This window comes from Vigna umbellata, chromosome 5 (assembly GCF_029865625.1).
Source record: "Vigna umbellata cultivar VRB3 chromosome 5, Vumbellata_1.0, whole genome shotgun sequence".
Lineage (NCBI taxonomy): Eukaryota > Viridiplantae > Streptophyta > Magnoliopsida > Fabales > Fabaceae > Vigna > Vigna umbellata.
In genome coordinates this window covers 15,169,947-15,191,949 of record NC_142169.1, presented here as the reverse complement: position 1 = coordinate 15,191,949, position 22,003 = coordinate 15,169,947, and the positions used below count along the sequence as shown (strand labels likewise).

Below are 22,003 nucleotides of genomic sequence, written 5' to 3'. Positions count from 1 at the left end.
ATGAGCATGTGAAAGAAATTGGGGTTATGCTTGAAAAGATGCAAAAAAAACAGCACTTCAAGCAACATATGGAAGAAAATGTCAATTTTCTTTGATCTCCCATATTGGAGGGTGTTTGGTGTGAGACATTGTATAAATGTTATGCATGTAGAGAAAAATGTTTGTGATAGTCTTATCGAAACACTCCTTAGTATTCAAGGCAAGACAAAAGATGGTCTCAATGCTCATTTAGACCATGTTGAAATGGGTATAAGAAAACAATTAGTTTCAACATCACATGGTAAACGGACATACTTGCCTCTAGCACACACTATTTAAAAAAGAGAATAAAATTTTTTGTGAGTCTTTCGATGTGTGAAAGTTCTATTGGGTTACTATTCCAATTTTAAAATAGTTGTGTCCATGAAAGATGTAAAACTATTTGGGCTAAAATCTCAAGATTGTCGGTATTTATGCAATAACTTCTACTAATGGTTATTCAAAACATATTGCCTAAGAATATCATATATACCTTAACAAGATTGTGCTTTTATTTCAATGCAACATGTAGTAAAGTTATCAATATTGAGAAGTTGGATTAACTAGAAAATGAAGTTGTGGATTGGAGATCTACTTTTCTCGTGATGCTTCTAATTCTCGTGGTGCATATTGTGCATGTAGTGCTTGGTCGAGAGGTTCAACCCTATCATTCCAACTCCTTCTCCTTTGTTTGTGGGCTTCTAGTGACCCAACAAGTTCATCCACTGTAAGAACTGATAAGTCCTTCGATTTTTCGATGGCGCATACGATACTTTCAAAATCTTTTGTGAGGGATCTCAAGATTTTTCCCACAACTCGATTAGGTGGCATTTGTTCTTCATTCTTGCCGAGTTGGTTGGCCACCTTCTCCACCCGAGTTATGTACTCGGTTATATGCTATTCGGGCCCATCTTCAATTATTCAAACTCTCCTCTAAGAGCTTGTATTCGAACTTGTCTAACGCGGTTATCACCTTTATACGCAACCTCCAATATTTTCCAAGCTTCCTTTGCTGATGCGGTATACTATTTTTTTTATCCCGACTCATCTACTATATTGTAGAGAAATTACAATGTTGACCCATATCTGGCACGTGATTTTTTCAACGTTGTCATATACTGTCTGATTTTGGTCTTCATCGGATTCAACATACCTCTTCCATCATATCCTAAATGTCTTGGGATCTCAACAACGCCTTCATTTATAGACACGAGTTATCATAATTAGTTTTTCTCGTTAATTGTGGCACACTCATACCATTGACAACCTTTCTCATCTCTCTCACAAAAAACTCGAACACTTATTATTTTTCTCACGGTGTTTAACTATTTCCTCTCTTTTTTTCCCTCTATACTCAGAGCATAGAGCTCTCATACCACCTTTTTAAAATAACCTCATGCACAAAAAATATATTCTGCAAATTATATTGCGATACATTCATGAGATAAAGGTTATTAAAATAGTCATTTAGACGCCAAATAAAATAAAAACAATTACTGCTCAAAACAGAAAAAGAAAAAAAACAAATATCTCCTAAATGACCAGACTTTAAAATATAATGACCACCTGTTACCTAGTTGCTACAATGCAACCGAAACTAGAAAAATAAAACAATCACCTAAATGCTAACTGACTGCAACGCTGGACAAATAAAGTTTATGAAAAATGGCAAATAAATCCTTTTTAATTTAAGTTTAGTTAACAGCAAAGACGTGAAAGGACAAATAAAGTTTATGAAAAATTACAAATAAATCCTTTTTAATTTAAGTTTATTTAACAGCAAAGACATGAAGGTTAGAGGGTTCCATGTTCTGAAACAACGAGACGTTTGAGAGCACCATTAAAAGCTTCCAGGATTGACGTCAATAAAAGTTTTTCAGTCAAATTGGTCTAAGGTTGAAGGGTTATGTACACCATCATATTCAATATCAAGGCGAACACCTAAAGGTCGACCAGTATCCCTTTTTTAGCAACCTCCACAAGGCTGTGCACCAAGGGTCGAATAATGTCTGATCAAGAGTCATGGCTCGTTCAAGAATCTATTTGTTCATGACTGTCTTCAAACCCAATGTCTCTGGTTGGGTTACCTCTAGGCCGACCTATTTAAATATAGGAACGAATTTCTGTCAATTTCGGAAAAAATGTTGTTATGAAAAAGAAAGGCATTCGATTATCAAAACATTAAGGGTTTAACCCTTGATTTTAATGGTAAAACAGAAAAAATTTCCAGGATTCTGAGTTTCTCGCTTTTATAATTTGTTTTCCAACACATAAAATCTTATTAGGTGTACAAGAAATCTCCATATAAATATGAGACAGCTCTGTAGAAGGAACACTTAAATATACTGATTTAAAGTTTACTTAAACTCTGAAATAGAAGAGTTTCTAGTCTAGTTTCCATTATGTTGTAATCTATTTTTCTCATAAAATAAAGAGTCAAATGAAAACTAAAACCTTGTTGGAGTTTAAATAATGGAGACTTAATTAACCTCAGGTTTTCTATAAATCGCGTTGCAACTAAAATTTTGATAGTAGTTTCTTTTTTCACCCTATAGTTAAAGAAACGCTTTATTTGTATGAGAAAAAAAGCAAGCCTTTAATTTAAGTCTATTAACACAAAAATAAACGGATCCAAGCAGAATAAATACTTACGTTCACTGCAAGTTGCAAGCCTCTTGCTCTATCTTATAGCGGAGATTTTCCTGCCTACCGAACCCAACATAATCTAAAGTTTATAATATGCATTTTGTTCATGAAATCTCCAATCATAACTTATTTATCTCATTCATCTTACAATTCATACAAATTATTGTTTATCTTTAAAAAAATATTAAACTACGCATACATAGACTACATTACATTTCAATACAAAATTGGATATGAAAAAGAAATTACAATTTTAAGAACTTTTCTAGCTATTAATACTTCCAAACCATCATACACTTTATAAAACATAAAATAATCTATAGCAAAATTGATATCATAATCATGTTTTACATGGAAGTTCCAAAAGTAAATATTTAAGAAAATCTTGTCACTTATATGATAAGTAAAAGGTTTTAGAATTGAGCGGGTCCTCAGTGCACAATTATATAAAATCCATAAAATACAAACACAAGGTCTGTACAGATAACAGCCCGTCAGCGGAGATGCAGATGTTAAGAAGATATGCCAGCAGACTAACTGATTCACTAGCAACGACATGCCTACAGCCCTCCAAAACCACACATCTAATTAAGCCATAAGGCAATAAAAATTCTGTTCTACAAAAAACAAAACCCTACTCAATAAAAGTACAAAACCGTTATCCTCGGTGGACCACAATAAATTGTTTTAACTTGAGGAAATTAGTACCAGCCCAACAACTAAAGGTTACAGAGCATTTACTATCTGCACATCTGACTGTGGGAAGAATCAGATTCCCATAGCAAGGTTATGGGTGGAGGAGGTATGAAAGCTTTTCAAAGCAACCTTACCTCCATAACGACCGGGAATCTTATTGTCGAGATATTGGGGCCATAGGCATTGATGAGGGCTGGTTATAGTAATTTCCATCTGAACCCTGAAAACCTTGATATGTACCCATTGGAGGAGGGGTAAAAGTGGAAGCACCGACACCGGGATAGGCCGTCATTGTCGGCTGTTGTGTCATTCCATAGCTGTATGCCATACTACTAATAGATCCAGCAGTCTGCATAAACTGTGGCACTGGGTACTGTGACATTGGTGGTGGTGGCGGTGGTGGCAATGGAGGAGGTGATGATGAGGGTGGAGGTGGTGGTTCATTGGGAGTAGATTGCTGGTTGGTTGTAGGAGCATTGTGTTGAATAGAATCAGGTAGAGAAAAGGGAGGAAGTGGTTGTTGAGGATTCTGAGATGGCATAAAAGATGGTTGGTCATTCTCGAGCTTGGTCCTCTTCTCCGAGTGATAATCGGCTGCTGACTGATTACCTATTACACCTTCTGATGCTAGGGAGGACAGCACATATGATAGCATCTGCGCGGAGGATGTTGAAGCGGTCAATTTTGCTGCCACTGCTGCAGCTGCAGACTTGCGTGGATCTTCCTCAATGTGTCCAGATTTCTGAGAAAATGACGCTTGTGGGGTGTACATCAATGGAGCAGATTGCTCCCCTTCACTAGAAATAATACTAAAACTTGCAGATGACATGGAGGTTTGAATTTCCTTTGAGCTCTGTTCAGCTAACGACTGAATATTATTGCCATTAAGTAACTGTTGGCAGTTGTTGGACGCCCGATCTGACCGAACATTTGCAGCCTAAAATGTACAAGCATCACAAATATAAGGGATACCATGCTTAAATAAGAGTAACATGTCAATACATAATACATGAATGAAAGTAATTTATCCCTAGTTGACAATGGTCAAATAAAATTTATTTAACACCAGCAACCAGGTTAACAGTACAGATAAAAACATTATAATAAAAGCCATTCAACTTTAAAAACAATATTTGTACCCATCCTAAATATAAATACAATTGTAAAATTAAGGTCAAAACTATGTATGAATCATCATCTAAGAACTTGACCTTTTGGGATAGTTAGTTCATGACATGGTACCAAAGTAAAAGTCTACAAGACCAAGTAATAAATCGTGTCCATTCTCAACACCCTAACCCCCCTTTCTGATAAAAATGAGAATTTAAGCAAAAGGAGTGATAAACAAGTGTTTGTATCAATGTGTTGGAGATCCCACTCAAATTTTAGTATAAATAGATGCAAATCTCACTTTCCAAATTAATTTTTTTAAAGTTAAGTTAAACTTAAAATTTCATTCCTAATATAATACTAGAATCTATCCTAATAAGATTTGTTAGACTTATTGTGTCAACCGTTATCAAATTGTTAACGAACTTAAAAATATCTAATCTTATGTTCAAGATGAAATATCTAATCTTATGCTCAAGATGTTCTGTCATCGACATGAGGTGTGAGATCTCATCTCAACAAGAGATAAGGCTGAAGTACAATATATAAGTGAATAAAACCTTACATCATAAGCTGAAGTTTTTAGGTTGAGTTAAACTTAAAACTAACTTCCTAATACAATGTTAGTAATGATATCAGATAACTATATATTAGTAGTCCAAAATCCTTTACAAATATATACCAGCAGCCATAATAGGTTATGGTGGAAGCATGGCATACAAAAATGGAATACAATATATATATATATATATGGCATACAAAAATGGAATACAATATATATATATATATATATATATGCACAAAGATAATTAAAAATGAAGAAATATAATTGAAAGGCAGAAATAATTAAAGACAGCCAACCATACAGTTAACAATAATAACTAGAGATGTCAAATAGTCTGGTCTGTGGGCAAACAAATAAATTAGTGTTGACTACACCATACCTATGTCAGGCCAATAAACCATTTTGCTCCACTTAGAAAAATAAAAAAGTATTTTAATTAAAATAAATAAAAATAAAACATGTATTTTTTAAAAATTAAGACATTGATGAAATTAATTTAAATTTTAGATACAATGATTTGATATATAAATATAAATTATAATACATAATGTCTGAATAAGATAATATTACCTTCATTTTTTAAAAATATAATTATTATTTTCTAAGACATGTCAAGTCACAAGCCTACGAGTCAGCCTAGTCTAACCCATTCAGGCCATGAGATAAATTGGGCTAGCCAAGTTGTGGCAGCTGGAAAAAAATATCACTCGCTATCTACGATGGGTGGTTTAACTGGAATGGCATAATAGCCCCTAAAGAACTTGACTAGGATATGTTCCCATATATTACGAAGTGAATATATCCTTAACTCAGATCACAAAATCATCTTATAAGGTAAAGATATAGTCATTACAAGGAATGCTGCTAGAACATCTCAACTAAAGAAACACTTGCGTAAACATTTTCAAATCAAAGACCTTGAAATGGAAGTATCATACTTTTAGGCTATTGAAGTATCACAGTCAAAAAATAGTGTTGTAATCTCTAAAAGAAAATATGTTGTATATATCCTAAAAGAGACAAGTATGATTGATTGTAGACTAGTGGATAGTCTATGGAACCAAATCAAAAATTAATGGTACAACAAGGTGAATCTTTCTCAGATCCAGAAAGATATATAAGACTGGCTAGGAAATTTGTTTATCTTATTATTATTAGACCTAATTTGTCTTTTGCAGATAGAGTTGTTAGTACATGTAGAGTCTCCTTGTATTGATTATCGGAATGCTATCATCCATGTCCTAAGATACCTTAAAAAGGCTCTAGAAATAAGCTCTACTAGATGACGATAAAGGAAATACTCAAATCTTTGAGTATTCTTGATAGGTTTCTGAATGGGAAACCCTATCTAAACACGCAATCGAACACAAACACACAGAAAAGTATAAACTGTATATTTTCTGTATTTCAATATCGTATCTCCACACTCACAACCTCCCAGAGAGCCTAATACTCTCCCCTCCACAGGATAAACGTGATCCTGTCTTTTCACTAACAATTCCAAAAGTGTCCAAAACAGAATACATCAGCTCTTTTATAGGAGCTTTATTTCCCGCCCAATATCCTAAAGCAGTTATAACTACCTAGCACTTCTCCCCCGCTTTATTTCCTTTTCTCTTTCTTTCATAAACTATCCACTTCCTATCAATTCTGATATTGATTCGGTTAGGTATTCTAATGTTGATTCGTTTGGATCCCCTATTGCCATAGGCTTTACCAAAGAATAGTGTTTTCCTTTGGAAGATATTATTTCTTGGAAAAGCAAGAAACAAAATATAGTTGCCCAATCAATGGATGAAGTTGAATATAGGACAATCATGTCTCGTACTTGACAACTTGTATGAGTGAAACAATTCCTTCAAATATTAAACTTTCGTGATATTCAGCAAATGAAGATGTACTGTGATAACTAAGTTGCTCTCCACATTGTTTCCGATCCCATGTTCCATAAGAAGACTAAACACACAGAAGTTGACAATCATTTTATTCGGGAAATGTTGTCCACGAAAATTTGTCCCAAGTTTATCAAATTCAATGATCAACTTGAAAAAATGCAGTAACAAAATCCTTAAAAGGACCTCTAATTGAATTTATTTGCTATTAACTTAGTACATACAATTTATATGCTCTACTTGAGGGGGAGTGATAGAATAGGTTTTAAATACAGAATAGGTCTTAAATGGTTTTTATTATTGTACCTGTCTTTGTACCTAGGACTCTAGTGCTATCTTTAGATCTTTACTCTTCCCTCTACTCATTGTATCAGACTCTATCAATATAAATAGGAGAACATATGAGAGGTGATACAAGCTCTCTCAAACATATTGTCTCTTTTTATTTATCTCATGCAGGCCTAATCAAATTATTCAGAACTTGGCATAAGTGGCTTATCAACTTATGTTACCTAAATTAATTGTTTATAGAGTGCATCATGTATTTCCTGTTTTGCACCTCAAGAAGGCAATTTATGATTATTAATTTTCTCCTGAATTGTCTCTGGATTTGAAGATTGAGGAAATCATATGTCCTGAGAAGATGCTATCGTTGCGGGACAATTTCGAAAAGAGGGACAACATACAATGAAGTGATTAATTTAAAATGAAGGGAATGTCAGCAGCTACATAAGAAGAAATCGTTGCAGAAAGTTCAGTTACAAGATTTTAGCCTTGAGGTCAAGGCTTTAACTGAAGGGGGAAGTAATGATAGAATACTGAATATGGACCCACGTGCTGCCGCCAGATCAGAAGATGATGTATTAGTGGGCTTTAAGCATGAGAAGCCCATATTTTTGGAGAGTTTATGAGTGTAGGAAAAAGTAATTCTTTGGTTGCAGTTAGTTAAAATATGTCCATACATTTGTTCTGTTAGGACTCGAGTGATTAGGCAACGAGAAAATATATCTTCTTTTGAGAGCATTCCTCTGGATTTCATTGTATGAGAGCTCAGTTTCTTATTCCTATTCAATATCATTGAGTGATTGAGAGAATGAGGGAGGGCTGATCACATAACTTTTCTGTTAGTACCCAAGTGATTAGGCAAGGAGAAAATATCTCCTCTTAGGAGCATTACTCTGGCTTTCATTGTATGAGAGCTCAGTTTCTTATTGCTGTTCAATATCATTGCATTTCTTTTTCAGCAGTTTCAACTCTGTTCTATCACTCCCACATTAATCAGTTGTCGAAACCAAAGTCTAAATTACCTTAGTAGTTGGGAGCCATCTTCCAACAGAATAAACAAGAAGGGTAGATAAAAAAAAATTGAAAACAGGAAACATGTCTTTGCCAACTTATTCATATTATACAGAAAGAAAGAAACTATGCAAGTACTCATTGAATTTGGACAAGTTCCAAACCTGAATCTGGCTACGGACTTGACCCAGCTTGAATTCCTGGGAACAAAAGCATGTCAGAAGTATATACTATAAGTTGATTTCATCAATTTTATAAAGAGAAAGTCTCAAAAGAACCTGATCTTCAAGAGCTTCTCTCAAGTGAGACACAAGACTAGTCCTTGATGACTCTATGGCCGTTAACTGCTCAATGCAGTCCTTCAGTACAGAATTATGCCCCTGGAGCTCATCTACCAGTGCCGATCCACCAAATTGCCCTACGTTGGTTAAATAGCAAACAATACACAGCAAATCAACAAGCATTCCTACTTAATTAACACTTTAACTAAAAAATACTGGGTAAATTGCAATTTTGGTCCCCCTATCTACTTTCCACTATTTTAGCCCTCAGATTTTTAGAAAGTTTGTAATGTCAAATCCTCAATTTTGCCTATATGTATTTCTTCTTTTTTTACACTTTAGTTTATTATATTATTTCATGACAGTTCCTTAAATGAATGTTAGGTCGGGGATTCAATTGAACCAAAACAAAACATAAAACCTAGTCCTGATTAACTTACAATTGTATAATGGCAAATATAACAAAGGATAAGGTTTCTACTGTAATAGTTGTAACTAGTGTTATCGATATTGGATAACAGAAAATATCAGAGACTCAAAAACCCTTTATGAAAATATATCAGAAGCTATAATGGGTTATGGCAGAAGCATTGGGGACAATATGTGTGTGTATATATATCTATGTGTGTGTGTGTGTGTTGGACTTCTTAAATCAAGAAGCCAAGAAAGCAAATAAACCACACCAACAGATTGTACTTCTCTGAATATACTTCTCTTATTCAATGAACCAAGAATACAATTGTATAGTAATCCCTCCTAAGGAAGCCCGATCTCCCTCCACTGGACTAATGTTCCAGTCAACAACAATTACTAATCTCATACCCCCCCCCCCCCCCCCCCTTTACCACTAATTCTTATTTATACTCCCCTTGCCCTCTAACTAACTTCTAACAGAAACTCCCTCCTAATTTTTAATAGACACTCTCTCCTTCCCGCCTTTATTTTTCCTCACATATACTGTTATTCCCCTATCAATACCCCCCTCCATCTCAGCAACCTTGTCCTCAAGGTTGAAATTCGGAAACTGCTGCTTGATGTACATCTCTTCTTCCCAGGTTGCTCCTTCCACTCCTCCCTCTTGCCATTGGATCAGAATTTGAGATACCTCCTCTCCTTGTTGATTTTTGTCTCTCCTCTGTAATACATTTAAAGGTCTATATAATGGACCTTCCACCTGTAATTCCACTGTTGGAACCGTGAAACTTGATCCCATGATTCCTCTTCATCATCGTGTTATCATATGAAGAGAACCCACTAGCTACTGTCCTCCAATCCAAGTCTGGAGGCTTGGGTGGTGGTCTATATGAGAAAATTATTGACTCCTGTTCCATTAATAAGAACGGCTCCTTTTCCAAGATTCCCCTAAACCATATGATTGTTGTATACTGCTTTCTGACCTGTGACCTCTTACCTTGTGGAGTACAAGTATTATAGTTTGTTTCTGAAACTGTCTGCATTACTTCCAGTCCGGAAGTTTCTTTCCTACCATCTTTACCTTTCACCACTGTGAGTAATATAAGATAGCTAGTTAATAAGGATTCTGCAAGCAACCTGGAAATTCCTTTGTGGCCAATGCTAGAAGCTAGATCTGCAGGTTTTATAACCTTAGTAATTTCAACAAATGGACTTGTAACAGCCCTAGTGGATGCACCCCTGGACACCCAGACCACAGCTGGGTCACTTCCTGACAACACTGCTTTAATCCCAGGCTTCAACAATTATTCTCCTTTCTTCACTGTTTTGACATACCCACCACAACCTACCACTCTATCTTTATTAAAAAGAGCAGCTTTACTGGAAAATGGGCTGTTACTGGCCCTAATAATACCCAAGCCCAACATCTCCTGGACCAGCTTCTCTATTTCAGCCTTCATTAAGTGGGGATACTTATAGGGTCTCACGTTCACTTGTTCAATGTCTTCTTTAATGGTTATCTGGTGGTCCACTCTTCTGACAGGAGGAAGTGCTTGTGGCACCTCCAACACCTTCTCAAACTCCCCCAAAATCTTCTCCAGATTTTCCTCCTGCATGGGCGTTAAATCCTCTGCTACTAAATTTTCCTCTGCTATTTCATATTTACTCAAACCCCACACCACCGCCAGATCTCGGTTTCCTTCTGCAACACTTCAGGGGTAATCATTTCCCTCATTAATGTGTTGTCCCCCCTTATTACTACCTCAGCCTCCGCCGGCCCATACTTCAACGTCATCTTCTTTTAGTCCACCCTAATCTCCCCCAATTTCGCCAACCACTCAACTCCCAACACTACATCAACTCCTCCCAACTCAAAAAGATAAAAGTTCTCTCTGATCTGCACTCCCTCCAGTGTCAAGGACAGCCCCATGCAACATCCTTGTGTCTCCTTTCTCTGGCCATCACCCAAACATACCCGATACGGTGTCGTCTTCTCTTTCTCTAACCTCAGCTCTTCAACCAAGCGCAACAAAATGAAATTGTGACTCGCCCCGCTGTCGATCAGCACTACAATCTTCCGGTCCCGAATCCAACAGGGCAACTTCATGGTGTTGGATTGCGTTATTCCTCCGGCTGGACAATTCCATGCAAAGTTGTTATGCCTCCTCTCGTGTCTCCGCCTCTTCCTCGTCGTCATCCGGCCCCATGATCATTACCTTTAAACATCTCTCCGCACAACGATGGCCTGGGCTATAAGGACCCCCAGAGTGGAAACAACAACCCTCTTCTCTCCTCTTTAGGTATTCCGGATATGGTACAGTTCGCACTCCGCGACTCGGCCCGCCTCCGCCTGCATTGTTTTCTACTTTTGAACCGGCGGTCCTGGTCGTCACTTCTTTCTTTGGACCGCGACCTCCGCCGCTACTCCCATGCCCCTCCGATGACCCGTGATAGGTCTTCGTTCGCGCTACCGTGCCCGCGCTGGCCGCATACTTCCCCCACGTCGATCCTCCTTTCATCGTTCCGCCACCTCCAGACACCCTTGCAACTAATCCCGATTGCTCCACGTTTCGTGCCCTTTCCATCGCGGTTAACAGGTCGCGCGGATCATAAGGTCTAACGCGATCCCTCATTCCTTCTTGTAATCCAGCAAAGAAATACCCAAGAAGTTGTTCCTCCGTCACGCCCGCCACCTGAGCCACCAGGACCTCAAATTCCTGTACATATTCCTCTACCGCTCCTCTCTGTCGCACCGCCGCCAATTTTTCGGAGATCGTTCCCCGGTGTCTACCTCCAAACCTCCTGACCATCGCCTCCGTCAATGTCGCCCAGGTAGGATTCTTCACCTTCTTCCGCCAAAAGCAGAACCAATAATTCGCTCCCCCTTCCATACAAATGTACACCAGCTTCATCTTATCCCTTTCTGTCACATTTTGTAATTCGAAGAATTTCTCCGCCCTAGCGATCCATCCCATCGGATCGATCCCTTCAAAAGTGGGTAATTCCACTCTCTTCATCCAACTCTTTTGAACGTCGCGTTCTTCCTCCAATTCTTCATCTAATTCATCCCCCTCTGTATCCCGACCTCCATTAACCTAATGACTGCCTTCAGAACTCCTCCCCTGGTTCCCTCTTCTCCCACGGTCGCAATTCACGTTTCGTCTCCCACGGTCGCGATTCACGTTTCGAGCCATTCCCCTCATCTCCGCTCGAATTTCCTCCAACGTCGCTTCCATGGCATCGAATCTTCCCTCCAATGCACGAACCCTGTTCTCCATCTCGTCTCTCCTTCGATCTGGATCCGACAGGTCAGACCAATATTGTTGGACTTCTTAAATCAAGAAGCCAAGAAAGCAAATAAACCACACCAATAGATTATACTTCTCTGAATATACTTCTCTTATTCAATGAACCAAGAATACAATTGTATAGTAATCCCTCCTATGGAAGCCCGATCTCCCTCCACTAGACTAATGTTCCAGTCAACAACAATTACTAATCTCATACCCCCCGCCCTTTACCACTAATTCTTATTTATACTCCCCTTTCCCTCTAACTAACTTCTAACAGAAACTCCCTCCTAATTTTTAACAGACACTCTCTCCTTCCCGTCTTTATTTTTCCTCACATATACTTTTATTCCCCTATCAGTATGTGTGTGTGCGTATAATATATACATATATGTATATAATATATACATATATATGGCGGTTTTAGTGCTTGCAGCCACAACATGGCAGTGGCGAGGCAGATTTTTCATGAAGGTCCACGGCGACCACATTTTGGATAATGGATAGCTGATGCGGAATGGTATGGCAGAAAAGGCAAAGAAGGAAACCCTATTGAGGCACCAGTGGCGTGGAGAGGAAGACTCTTCAGCTAGGGCAGCCGCGCAGGTTAAAAAACAATAGTTTATACACTAACAAAGTGAGACCACTTATATATGAATCACAAATTAACTATTAAAGTCAATTAAGTAGACAAACAATTACAAGTAAATGACAAATTGACATACCTGAAACTATTTCTTTATCTGCTTTATCAAGACAGTTAATGGCATTCCTGCATTTGCTCAATATGGCGTCTTCATCTTTTTGCCCTCCATAAACAACATGGAAAGCTGAAACTATTTTCTCCAATGCATTCCCTGCAGATGGCCTCTGCAATGGATAAGAATACAGCATAAGAATGCAATCAGCATGTAGAGCATATTAACAAAGTACGTGTACCAAATCCTCTACATCAAGACAAATTATTACCACCTTCATGTTTGTAGGCTTCACATCTCGACTAGTGTTTTCCACATTCCTCCCAACAAACTCTTCCTTGAGAATTTGACCACGAGAACCAAAGACTTTCCTCTCTTCCCATATAACAATCTGCATAAAAGGAGAAAGGATGTTATGTGGAGATTTCGCCCTATGTTTAACTTGATTTATTCTATCATGAATACTTCAACTACAACGTGAAGAATAAAAAAAAAACAAGTTACATATTTGCTTATTGATCAATTATAGAGATTCTAGCATTCCTCAATTAAATGCCATTGCACCATTAAAGTAACACTGAACCTTAGAACCAGCCCATAATGCCATGCCAAGTTGAATCAGAAAACACATGTAGAATAACAACCATAAATATAGCAGAATCAAATATCATGTCCATTAGCAAATATTAGACAAATGTCTATAAATGTCAAATCACACACTCCAGGTAGAATAAGAGAGAAAAGGTTTACTATAGTTGTTGAATAATGATTATCTTGTTGTATAGCTTTAGTAAAGCTCGTTTGTTATACCTAGTATACTACGGGCAGTAGTGCTTATTCAGAGTTGTAGTGTCAATTACTTAGATGCATGTATAAATATATAAATAAACACCAGCATGTATGAGAACACGCTGCTTTTCAGTCTTAAACCTTCAACTTGGTATCAAAGCAGGTACAATTCCACTGTGCAGTCCTCCCTCGAGAGAGGGTGTCAACTGTGGGAAACAGCTACTGCTGGCCCTAGAACCCTTATTTTTACCAACAATTTATATACTATAATTTGATCTTATCTCTAATTAATGTGAGATTTCCAACACACCTCTTCACATTTAAGGTCTAGACATCTCAAGCATGGGACTAGAAATTTTTGGTAGAAATTTTGGATGGTCTGACAATGCCTCGATAGCAAGTGACACAGTAAGCTCACTAGGATAGGATCCTTATTTCTATAGTTATATCAGAGCCTTATTTATGGTAATACCTTCTCTCTAATAGCCAAAATCACCATTGTTCAGCTTTTACTTGGTATCGCTATCATTTGCCACTGGCCTCACTATTAGGAGTGGCAAAACAGGTCGGTTTTCTCAATGTTTTTCTTTTGCGGTTTTTTTTATGATTTATGGGCCTATTATGAATGCATGTTTAGGCCTATTTAGGATTTGGGGTGCAAGTTGCACCTTGTACTTGCTTTGGTATATGAAAACAGCTACTGCGTGGGCTCAAATGTGATGATGTGCACTGCCAAATATGGCTCTATAAAGCATTCTCATGTCTTCCTAAAGCAAAAATTGCAGTATCATACCCATTGACGCAATTTGAAGAGGCTCTATCCATGGTTACCAAACTAGTGAGTTGACTCGCAAACTCATGAGTTTACGAGTTTGGTTCCCGGTCACAGTTGACTTGTTTGCAAACTCATGTTTCAGTAGACTCGAAGTAGACTCGCTTAGACTTGGTTAACTCATAGTAGACTCGCGAGTTGGAGATCAAGTCACCGAGTATGCAATGTGCACAAAAATAACGAGAAAAATTGTCATTCTAATCTATTTTGAAAACCCAAATCAGAATCCCAAATAAAAAATCTAGAAATCCAAATCAAAAACCAAAAACCCCTAAATCAAAGACCCATATGCAAACACAACCTCTATTTTTTCTTTTCATCTTCATCAACCCCCTCCCCACATAGGTTCTTCACCATCGCAGTCTTGTGCCTTTGTTGTGCCTCATCTCGCATCATCGTGCCTCACCTCACATCACTTGGTTGTCGTCATGCCTCGTCTTGCATCACCTAGTTGTCGTCATGCTTCACATCCCATCACCTGGTCTTCCTTCCATTCTTTTGTTTTTTCAAGTAGGGTGTTAGAATAATTAGTTGTGTGAGATATGTATTAGTCTTGCTACGCCTTTGTTGAGCCTCACTTCGCATCATCGTGCCTCGCGTCACATCACCTGGTTGTCATCATGCCTCGTCTCGCATCACCTAGTTATCGTCATGCTTCACATCTCATCATTGGTCTTCCTTCCATTCTTTTGTTTTTTCAAGTAGGGTGTTAGAATAATTAGTTGTGTGTGAGATATGTATTAGTTTGGTGTGAGTAGTGTATGAGTGTTTTCCAACCAGGTTTCGCTGTCTAGGTTTAGTTGTTTGCATTACATTTCCTATAAATGTAACATGAAGATAAGAGGTGTATTAAGCCGTTAAAAATATAGGTTTAAATCCTCGAATAGTCCTCATATTTGTAGTGAAATCTCAAGTGGGTCCCTTGTTCAAAACGGTCTCAATTGGGCCCTAAATTTTGAAGAATTGAGCCAATTAAGCCCTTTCCATAGCTTTTATAAAGTTGCCTTTGTTACACCTGGTATGTCATAGGCAGTTGCCCTTATTTATTATTTCTCAGAAGTGTATTGTCAATTACTCAGATTTATATACAGACACACACATCAATGGAGTGTATGAAAAAACACTGTTTTTCAATCTAAGACCTTCGACTATTATTATTGAACAGCCACAAATCCAGGGGAAGGGAGGGGAAAGGAAGGAGATAGAAGGGGAAATTGACCACAACAAGATTCAAACCTGACTATGATAACCAGATGATAAGATATGTTACAAAACTTTAAACTTTATAGTTTGTTCATACAAAGAGAGAAATCAGATAATCATATTAAACATTAAACATTTACATCCATCCTCCTTTTTCTCTTTGCTATTCAATGCATATCTATGAACACAATAAAATTCATTAATTAACTTAGAACTAAGACATTGCATTCACCCAATAATAGAGTAGGCACGTACAAAATATTGGGATAAACAATAACCAAACTTGTTCATTCTTTTATAAAACGATCTAAGAATTTCTTTTAAACTAACTAACAAAAATACTACAGCCTAAGTTACTAAGTATTATTATGCAGAAAAAAAAAGTCAAAATGCATGTATCACATTTTTTAACTAAGAATGAATAATTGAAGTACCAGTCGAAGTGCCGCATTCCTAGCAAAATCATCTCCATTTTGAATCACGTCTCGAAGAGCATCTGGAAGAACCTTCCAGAATTCACCTACAAATTCAGAACCTTTTCGCCTGCTGTTCTGTAAAATATCATTTGCGAGATACAGAAATGCTAATCTCTTCTCACGTGGAGAACCATGAAATTGCCTATCCCATGTTTCAACAACCTGTTTGGCTTTGTTCATATGAAAAATACACCAATGTGACAAAGCTTAACCATGTTAAGGATCATATCCAAGCAGCAGCATATAGTGATGCAACAAATACAAAAAAAAAGAGAAAAAGATTGCATGAATATGTGAAAGTGAGTGAACGTGTGAGAGAGTGAGAAACAAATAATGGTTACATTGCTTTACTAGTACAAATAGAATCCCGTATACAGTTCTGCATTTAAAAGCGAGGGCTTAATCATTTTAATAAACCAAGAAGGAGACAGGAGGGGGCCTAGAAACCAGTTAAAGGAGTATTACACCCCTGTCAACATTCCACGGCTCATGTTTCAACTTCCAAAGAAAGTAAAGTTCCAATTCTGGGCAATAGGTGATGTTAGACAATAAAGCATGGCTGCACGAACTCAAAACGTTGGAAACAGACAACTGCTTAAACAATACAATACTGAACATACATCTTAGACCATAAAATGATCTTGAAGGATACTCTCTATGCTTGCTTGTGAACCATTCAGCTTGGCTAGTTTTTCCACTAAAATCTGTGGATTAAATGTGCTACCCATCTTTCCAATTAGAGTCAGGACAACTAATCAACTAGAATCTGAACCTGGATGAAAACCTTCAAATAAGAAACAAAGGAAACACCAAGATTAGGATACAACCAATGCCAGCCAAAAAAAAGTATAACAAATGATATATAAAAGATATAGATATTGATAAACAAGTACATGCATCACCTGTTGCAAAAAACACATGTTAAGCAAATTAGATGAGGTAATCCTTCATAATAAAATACCCAAGCTAAATGTACTTGAAATAGTTACAAATTCCTAACAAATTTATCTTTCCAAAATAAAAAACCATTCACATCAAATGCCTAGACCATAATTGCCTTGTTCACATTACTCCAGACCGACAAGTGTATAGCTAACTTTCCTAAATAAGTGGCGCATGAGGAATATAGTAGGTTGCTATTTAGGTTTGTGGTACGTTTTAACATATTAATTGGAACACTGCTAATATAAAAATAATCCATGAAAGTTAAAATTTACATAAAAAAATAATATCAAAATACATATATATTTCTTACATTTTATCTAAAATCCAAAGATGTATTCATGTTACATGTATATACAATGTCCTTTCAGTTCTAAATTGAAAATTACTATTCATAATGCCCACACACAAGCACACATACATTCATCAGATTATATTCATCAGTTTTAACAATAATGCCTACACACACGCATGCATATGATCATCAGTTTTAACCATAACCATGGCAACAAGCTCCAATAACCAAAAATATAAATGACAGTCCTGCAACTGGTAATTCCACCACAGAGAATCACTTAATGTCGATGAAACCATCCACTAACAGTTCACTAATATCTGCAATTACCCCTCCCCTCACATATTCCTACTCCAGACTTAAGTACTAAATGAAAACATCAACATTAAGGCCAGCCAGAATAGCAATGCCTGATAGGTATTCAGACCTAATACGAATAAACCCACAGAATCTTGGAGTCTTTATTAGAACAACACCAAAGGATTCCACCAATGAGGAAGAACCAAACATTAATAAACATGTGCCAATAAAAGTGAAAATGTACATATTAGAAAATATTAATAAGTAGTTAAGAACTTACAATAGTAAATGATTTATTTATGTGGCACATTCTACATGGATAAAATGCACCATCCAAGACAAGTGAGAAGTAGCATGGGCTTAGGCAAACCAGACTGAATTTTAGGATTATAAATAAACTAACTAATAGATTTGCAGACCCTACGTGTAATGTTTTAAAAGATGGATAGACATAAACACTTACGACATTAATAAATAGCAAAGTATAAATGTTTTAAATTGCAGCTACCATCTCAGTTCCAGGTGCGTTGTGATTACCTAAATTGTGATTGGTGCAGCCACAATTGCAGTAGTGATGCAGTTGCAGAGATCTCCAAAACCATTATACTGTGTTTGTAGACCGTAATTTAAAACCTTGACAAAACTAAGGTGAAATTAGGAATTTTTTAGTTTAAAATAAATCACAAAAACAGAAAGAAACAGTTTGTTGTCAAAGTAAAATTAGCATAGAAATCTACCAAACAGGCCTGTAAAAAAAATATGAGAGAAAAGTCTAGGAAACCAAAGTCACAAGACCTGGCAAACAAACGAAAATCTAGGTAACCAGAGCCATGAGACTAAGCAAACAAATGAAATATGCTTAACAAGATCAAACCGTTTAATATCTAATCCATTGGCCGATCAGTTCTTGCTTTAATTATAAACTTGCAATGAAAATAAAATTTTGATACAAAGATTTGACGCTGTTAAATTGTGCCTTGATTAAATGAAAGCTGATATGGCCATTTATATACAATCAGATAGAGAAAAATAAATATAAGTACAGATGTAACCAGAGGACAGGACAGCAGCACATCTGGAGACGTAACCACAGAGACGCACATGCTTGCCCGTCTTAATGAAATCAAATTACAAGCATGGATGCACACATGGAAAACATGCACACAAGGAAAGAATACCAGCACACATGGACACATGTACATGCAACAGACACACATACTTGCCAGTATTGATGATGTCAAATAACAAGCATAGATGCGCACACTGAGCAATATTAACGACACCAAAGCACATAAAGGAAAAAAATGGATTTAAAACACACAAGTAAACGCAGTTAGTACTTAGATTCAAAAGATTAACTAGATCCATATGTAACCCTAATTATTCACTTCAGCACATTAAGTTTCGTTACAGGCTAAAATAAAGTTCATTGATGACAATAATTATGTAACAAAAATATAGGGACACATATGTAAGTGTTGTTATCGCTGACACACAATCACATGAACTTAAAGAGGTAGACACACAAATGCAAGAGTGCTTAGAGTTCAGACCACACACAACAAGAATATGACCACATTAGCACACACGTCGGTGCTTACGGTTTAGGGTTATACCCTCACACATGCAAGAGTGCTATTGATATGACCACAAGCCATGGACTGAAATTGAATATGACATGAACAAAAACAGTTTTTTGAAGGATTTTTGTAAAGGTCCACAGGATTGTATATTCTAAATTCCAACCAAACCGTTCGATACCTCCATTATACACGAATTCATCACCAAATATCTTTCCTCGACCCACAAGAGCCAAAAAGGGTACAGGAACGCATAAAAATCCTCCTTTGTCCAGTGATTAACTAATCAATTAACAAAAATTACACATGTAAGAATGTAAAAACACATTAAAATAAAAACCACATCATATTCCTAATCGATAGAAACCCCAATCAATTGCCGCATACCAGAAGAGACAAGACGAACAAAGAAAGAGCGCAAACATTTTTAAGAAAATGAAAACAAAAATCAGAACTGAAAAATGAATTCCGATTCCCAAAAGCGACTCATACATACAAAGCAGTAGGAAGGACGAATGCGGTTAAAGAGAATCAGCGAATGAAGCAACGAATAGGATTTGCACAGTGCTGAGATTCTTCGGTGACAGAAAGAAGAGTATTTTGCGAATGAAACTATTGTTTCAGTTGCAGCGAGCTGTAGCGAGGTTTTAGTTCCGGTTTCGGTTTGGGATTCTGCGGTCGTGGGTTTTATACGGCAGCGAAAGGCATCCACAATACAATGTATTACACGAGAAAGAAACAAACTAAAGCCTTGTGTCTCTGGAGGGTACATTTGGGTTATGTTCCCCGAATTACCCCTTGCCCTTCCTCCAAAATTAATCGAATTATCCGTTCCAACGGCGTCGTTTCTGTATAAGCCTCGCGTTCTTATGCCACTATTTTTCGGTCTTAACAGTAATTCAACAAAAACCCTATACCAGCAAGCTATGCTTTGTCAGTCTTGACTTTTCCTGAGTCTTTTCCCGTTTCATGTTAATTTGAATGAAACTTTACCCATTTAACTTTTCAATTTTTTTAAAATATTTTTTTATAATATTTTAACTCTGATTAAATAATTAGTTCAAAATTATTTCACAATCAATAATAATAATCAATAATATCAATATAATGTCAAAATATTGTTAAAAAAATATTGAGAAGTATCATTATCTTTTCACACATAACTTTCAACGAGCTAAGTTAAAGAGAAACTGAAAATTAAAAAAAATCTATTCCTCTTAAAAAAGATATTTTTGAAGAAAGAAATTAAGCAAATATCTGAATACTAATATTAATATTAAAAATATATATATTGATATATAGAAATATTGGTAACACAAATAGCAGTTTTCACCATGTCATGGCGCCCAAAGAAAAAAATCGTTTCACATGATACATGTATAATTGAGATCTAATTCTCTTTATCTTGTGCTTGACAGGGAATTTTAAAATTTCTAAGAAATTTAACTTTTTGAATTTGAATGATATTATTTTTAATTGTTTTATTTTTCAAATGTTTTTGTTTAGATAAGACATATTAAATTTAGTGAATTTTAACTTCTTTTTAATAAAATATTTCAATTATCACTAAATTTAAAAAACTATTTAAATATTAAATATTAAATAATTATTAAAAATTAAAAAATATCATTATCGGTCATCTTTTGTAGTTGATTTTAATTAATGTTTTTAAAAAAAAAACTCTTGAATTTTTTATTTTATACTTGTAAAACTTTGTCTAACAAGACCATAACACCATGTTAAATTCGTGTAAGTTTAGGTTAAGTTCGTTTATGTCAAAGTTAGAATAGTACAAAATTCAACTTCTACAAATGAAAAAAAAATATTAAACAAGTCAAGCCAACCAAGCAAACAAGTAGAGAAAAAGCATTAGACAAGTTAGAAGCACTAAAACAAGTCAACACAACACATTACACGAGTCAATGCAAAAGACACACAAAGAATACTATATAAGTCAAAAGTCAAAAGACTTAACAAGAAAATCAAGTTTACAATGACGTGAAAGAATTATATTTAATCAGAAGGTGATTAATATCAATTGTAAGTTGATCAAAATTATTTGAATGTTGAAGGTGATGAATAAGAAAAGTGTGCAACAAGTCTCAATATATTTGAAGATATTTTGATTGAAGACATAATATGGAAACAAAGGATAATGGAAGATATTGCTCAAGATATATTTGAAGAATATATGTAGAGCTGTCAAAATGGATAATCCCGCTTGACCCGACTCAGCTCATCATGGGTTGGTGACTTAGTGAGTGAACCCAACCCGACTCATTTATTAGTGAGCTAAAAAAATTCAAACCCGGCCCGACCCACCACGGATTGGTTCACTGGCTCACTTAATTACAAGTTTTTTAAATAAAAATAATAATAATTTTTTAATTCAAATCTAAATAAATTTCATTCTAAAATGATGTTAAACTCCAAAAACAATTCAAAATTAAAAAAAAATATCATACCATCCAAGCGCAATCCAAAAACAAACACAAAAGGCGAACAAATAAGTTTTTAATATTGATAATTTTTTTATCACTTGTCCGTTTATAATATTAGAGTCTTAAATAGATAAATCTATAATATTTTTGAAACATCTTTTTTTTAGGTTTAATACCTATTTTGGTCCCTACTTTTATGGGTTTGGTTCAAAATGATCCTACCTTTCAAAAAAGTTCAG

At 36.0% G+C, this 22,003-nt stretch overlaps 1 protein-coding gene and 1 pseudogene across 4 annotated transcripts; both read right to left on the bottom strand.

Annotated features, from left to right (window-relative positions):
• Positions 1–3,075: 3,075 nt before the first annotated feature.
• On the bottom strand, positions 3,076–20,052 carry LOC124846898 (ENTH/VHS family protein). Of its 4 annotated transcripts, XM_088115500.1 has the most exons (10): positions 19,820–20,052; positions 19,505–19,605; positions 18,281–18,376; positions 16,859–16,990; positions 16,165–16,412; positions 13,181–13,297; positions 12,934–13,078; positions 8,502–8,641; positions 8,388–8,423; positions 3,076–4,297 (listed from the first exon to the last, which is right to left on the bottom strand). In XM_088115500.1, exons 4-10 carry the CDS (start codon positions 16,932–16,934, stop codon positions 3,515–3,517), a joined length of 1,545 nt encoding a protein of 514 aa, XP_087971626.1. In that variant the 5' UTR covers positions 16,935–16,990; positions 18,281–18,376; positions 19,505–19,605; positions 19,820–20,052; the 3' UTR covers positions 3,076–3,514. The 4 variants fall into 4 exon arrangements, with proteins under 4 accessions (XP_087971626.1, XP_087971625.1, XP_087971624.1 ...); XM_088115499.1 differs by lacking the exon at positions 19,505–19,605 and having other exon boundaries at positions 18,281–18,386; XM_088115498.1 differs by lacking the exon at positions 19,505–19,605.
• On the bottom strand, positions 9,374–12,917 carry LOC148197800 (uncharacterized; annotated as a pseudogene).
• Positions 20,053–22,003: the final 1,951 nt, after the last annotated feature.

Coding starts and splice junctions, on each gene's coding strand:
- LOC124846898 (XM_088115500.1), bottom strand. CDS start 16,934: ATGGGTAGCACATTTAATCCACAGATTTTAGTGGAAAAACTAGCCAAG. Junction 13,298..16,164: donor GGAATGCGGCACTTCGACTG/GTACTTCAATTA, acceptor CCTTTTATGCAG/ATTGTTATATGGGAAGAGAG. Junction 13,079..13,180: donor TGAAGCCTACAAACATGAAG/GTGGTAATAATT, acceptor TATCCATTGCAG/AGGCCATCTGCAGGGAATGC.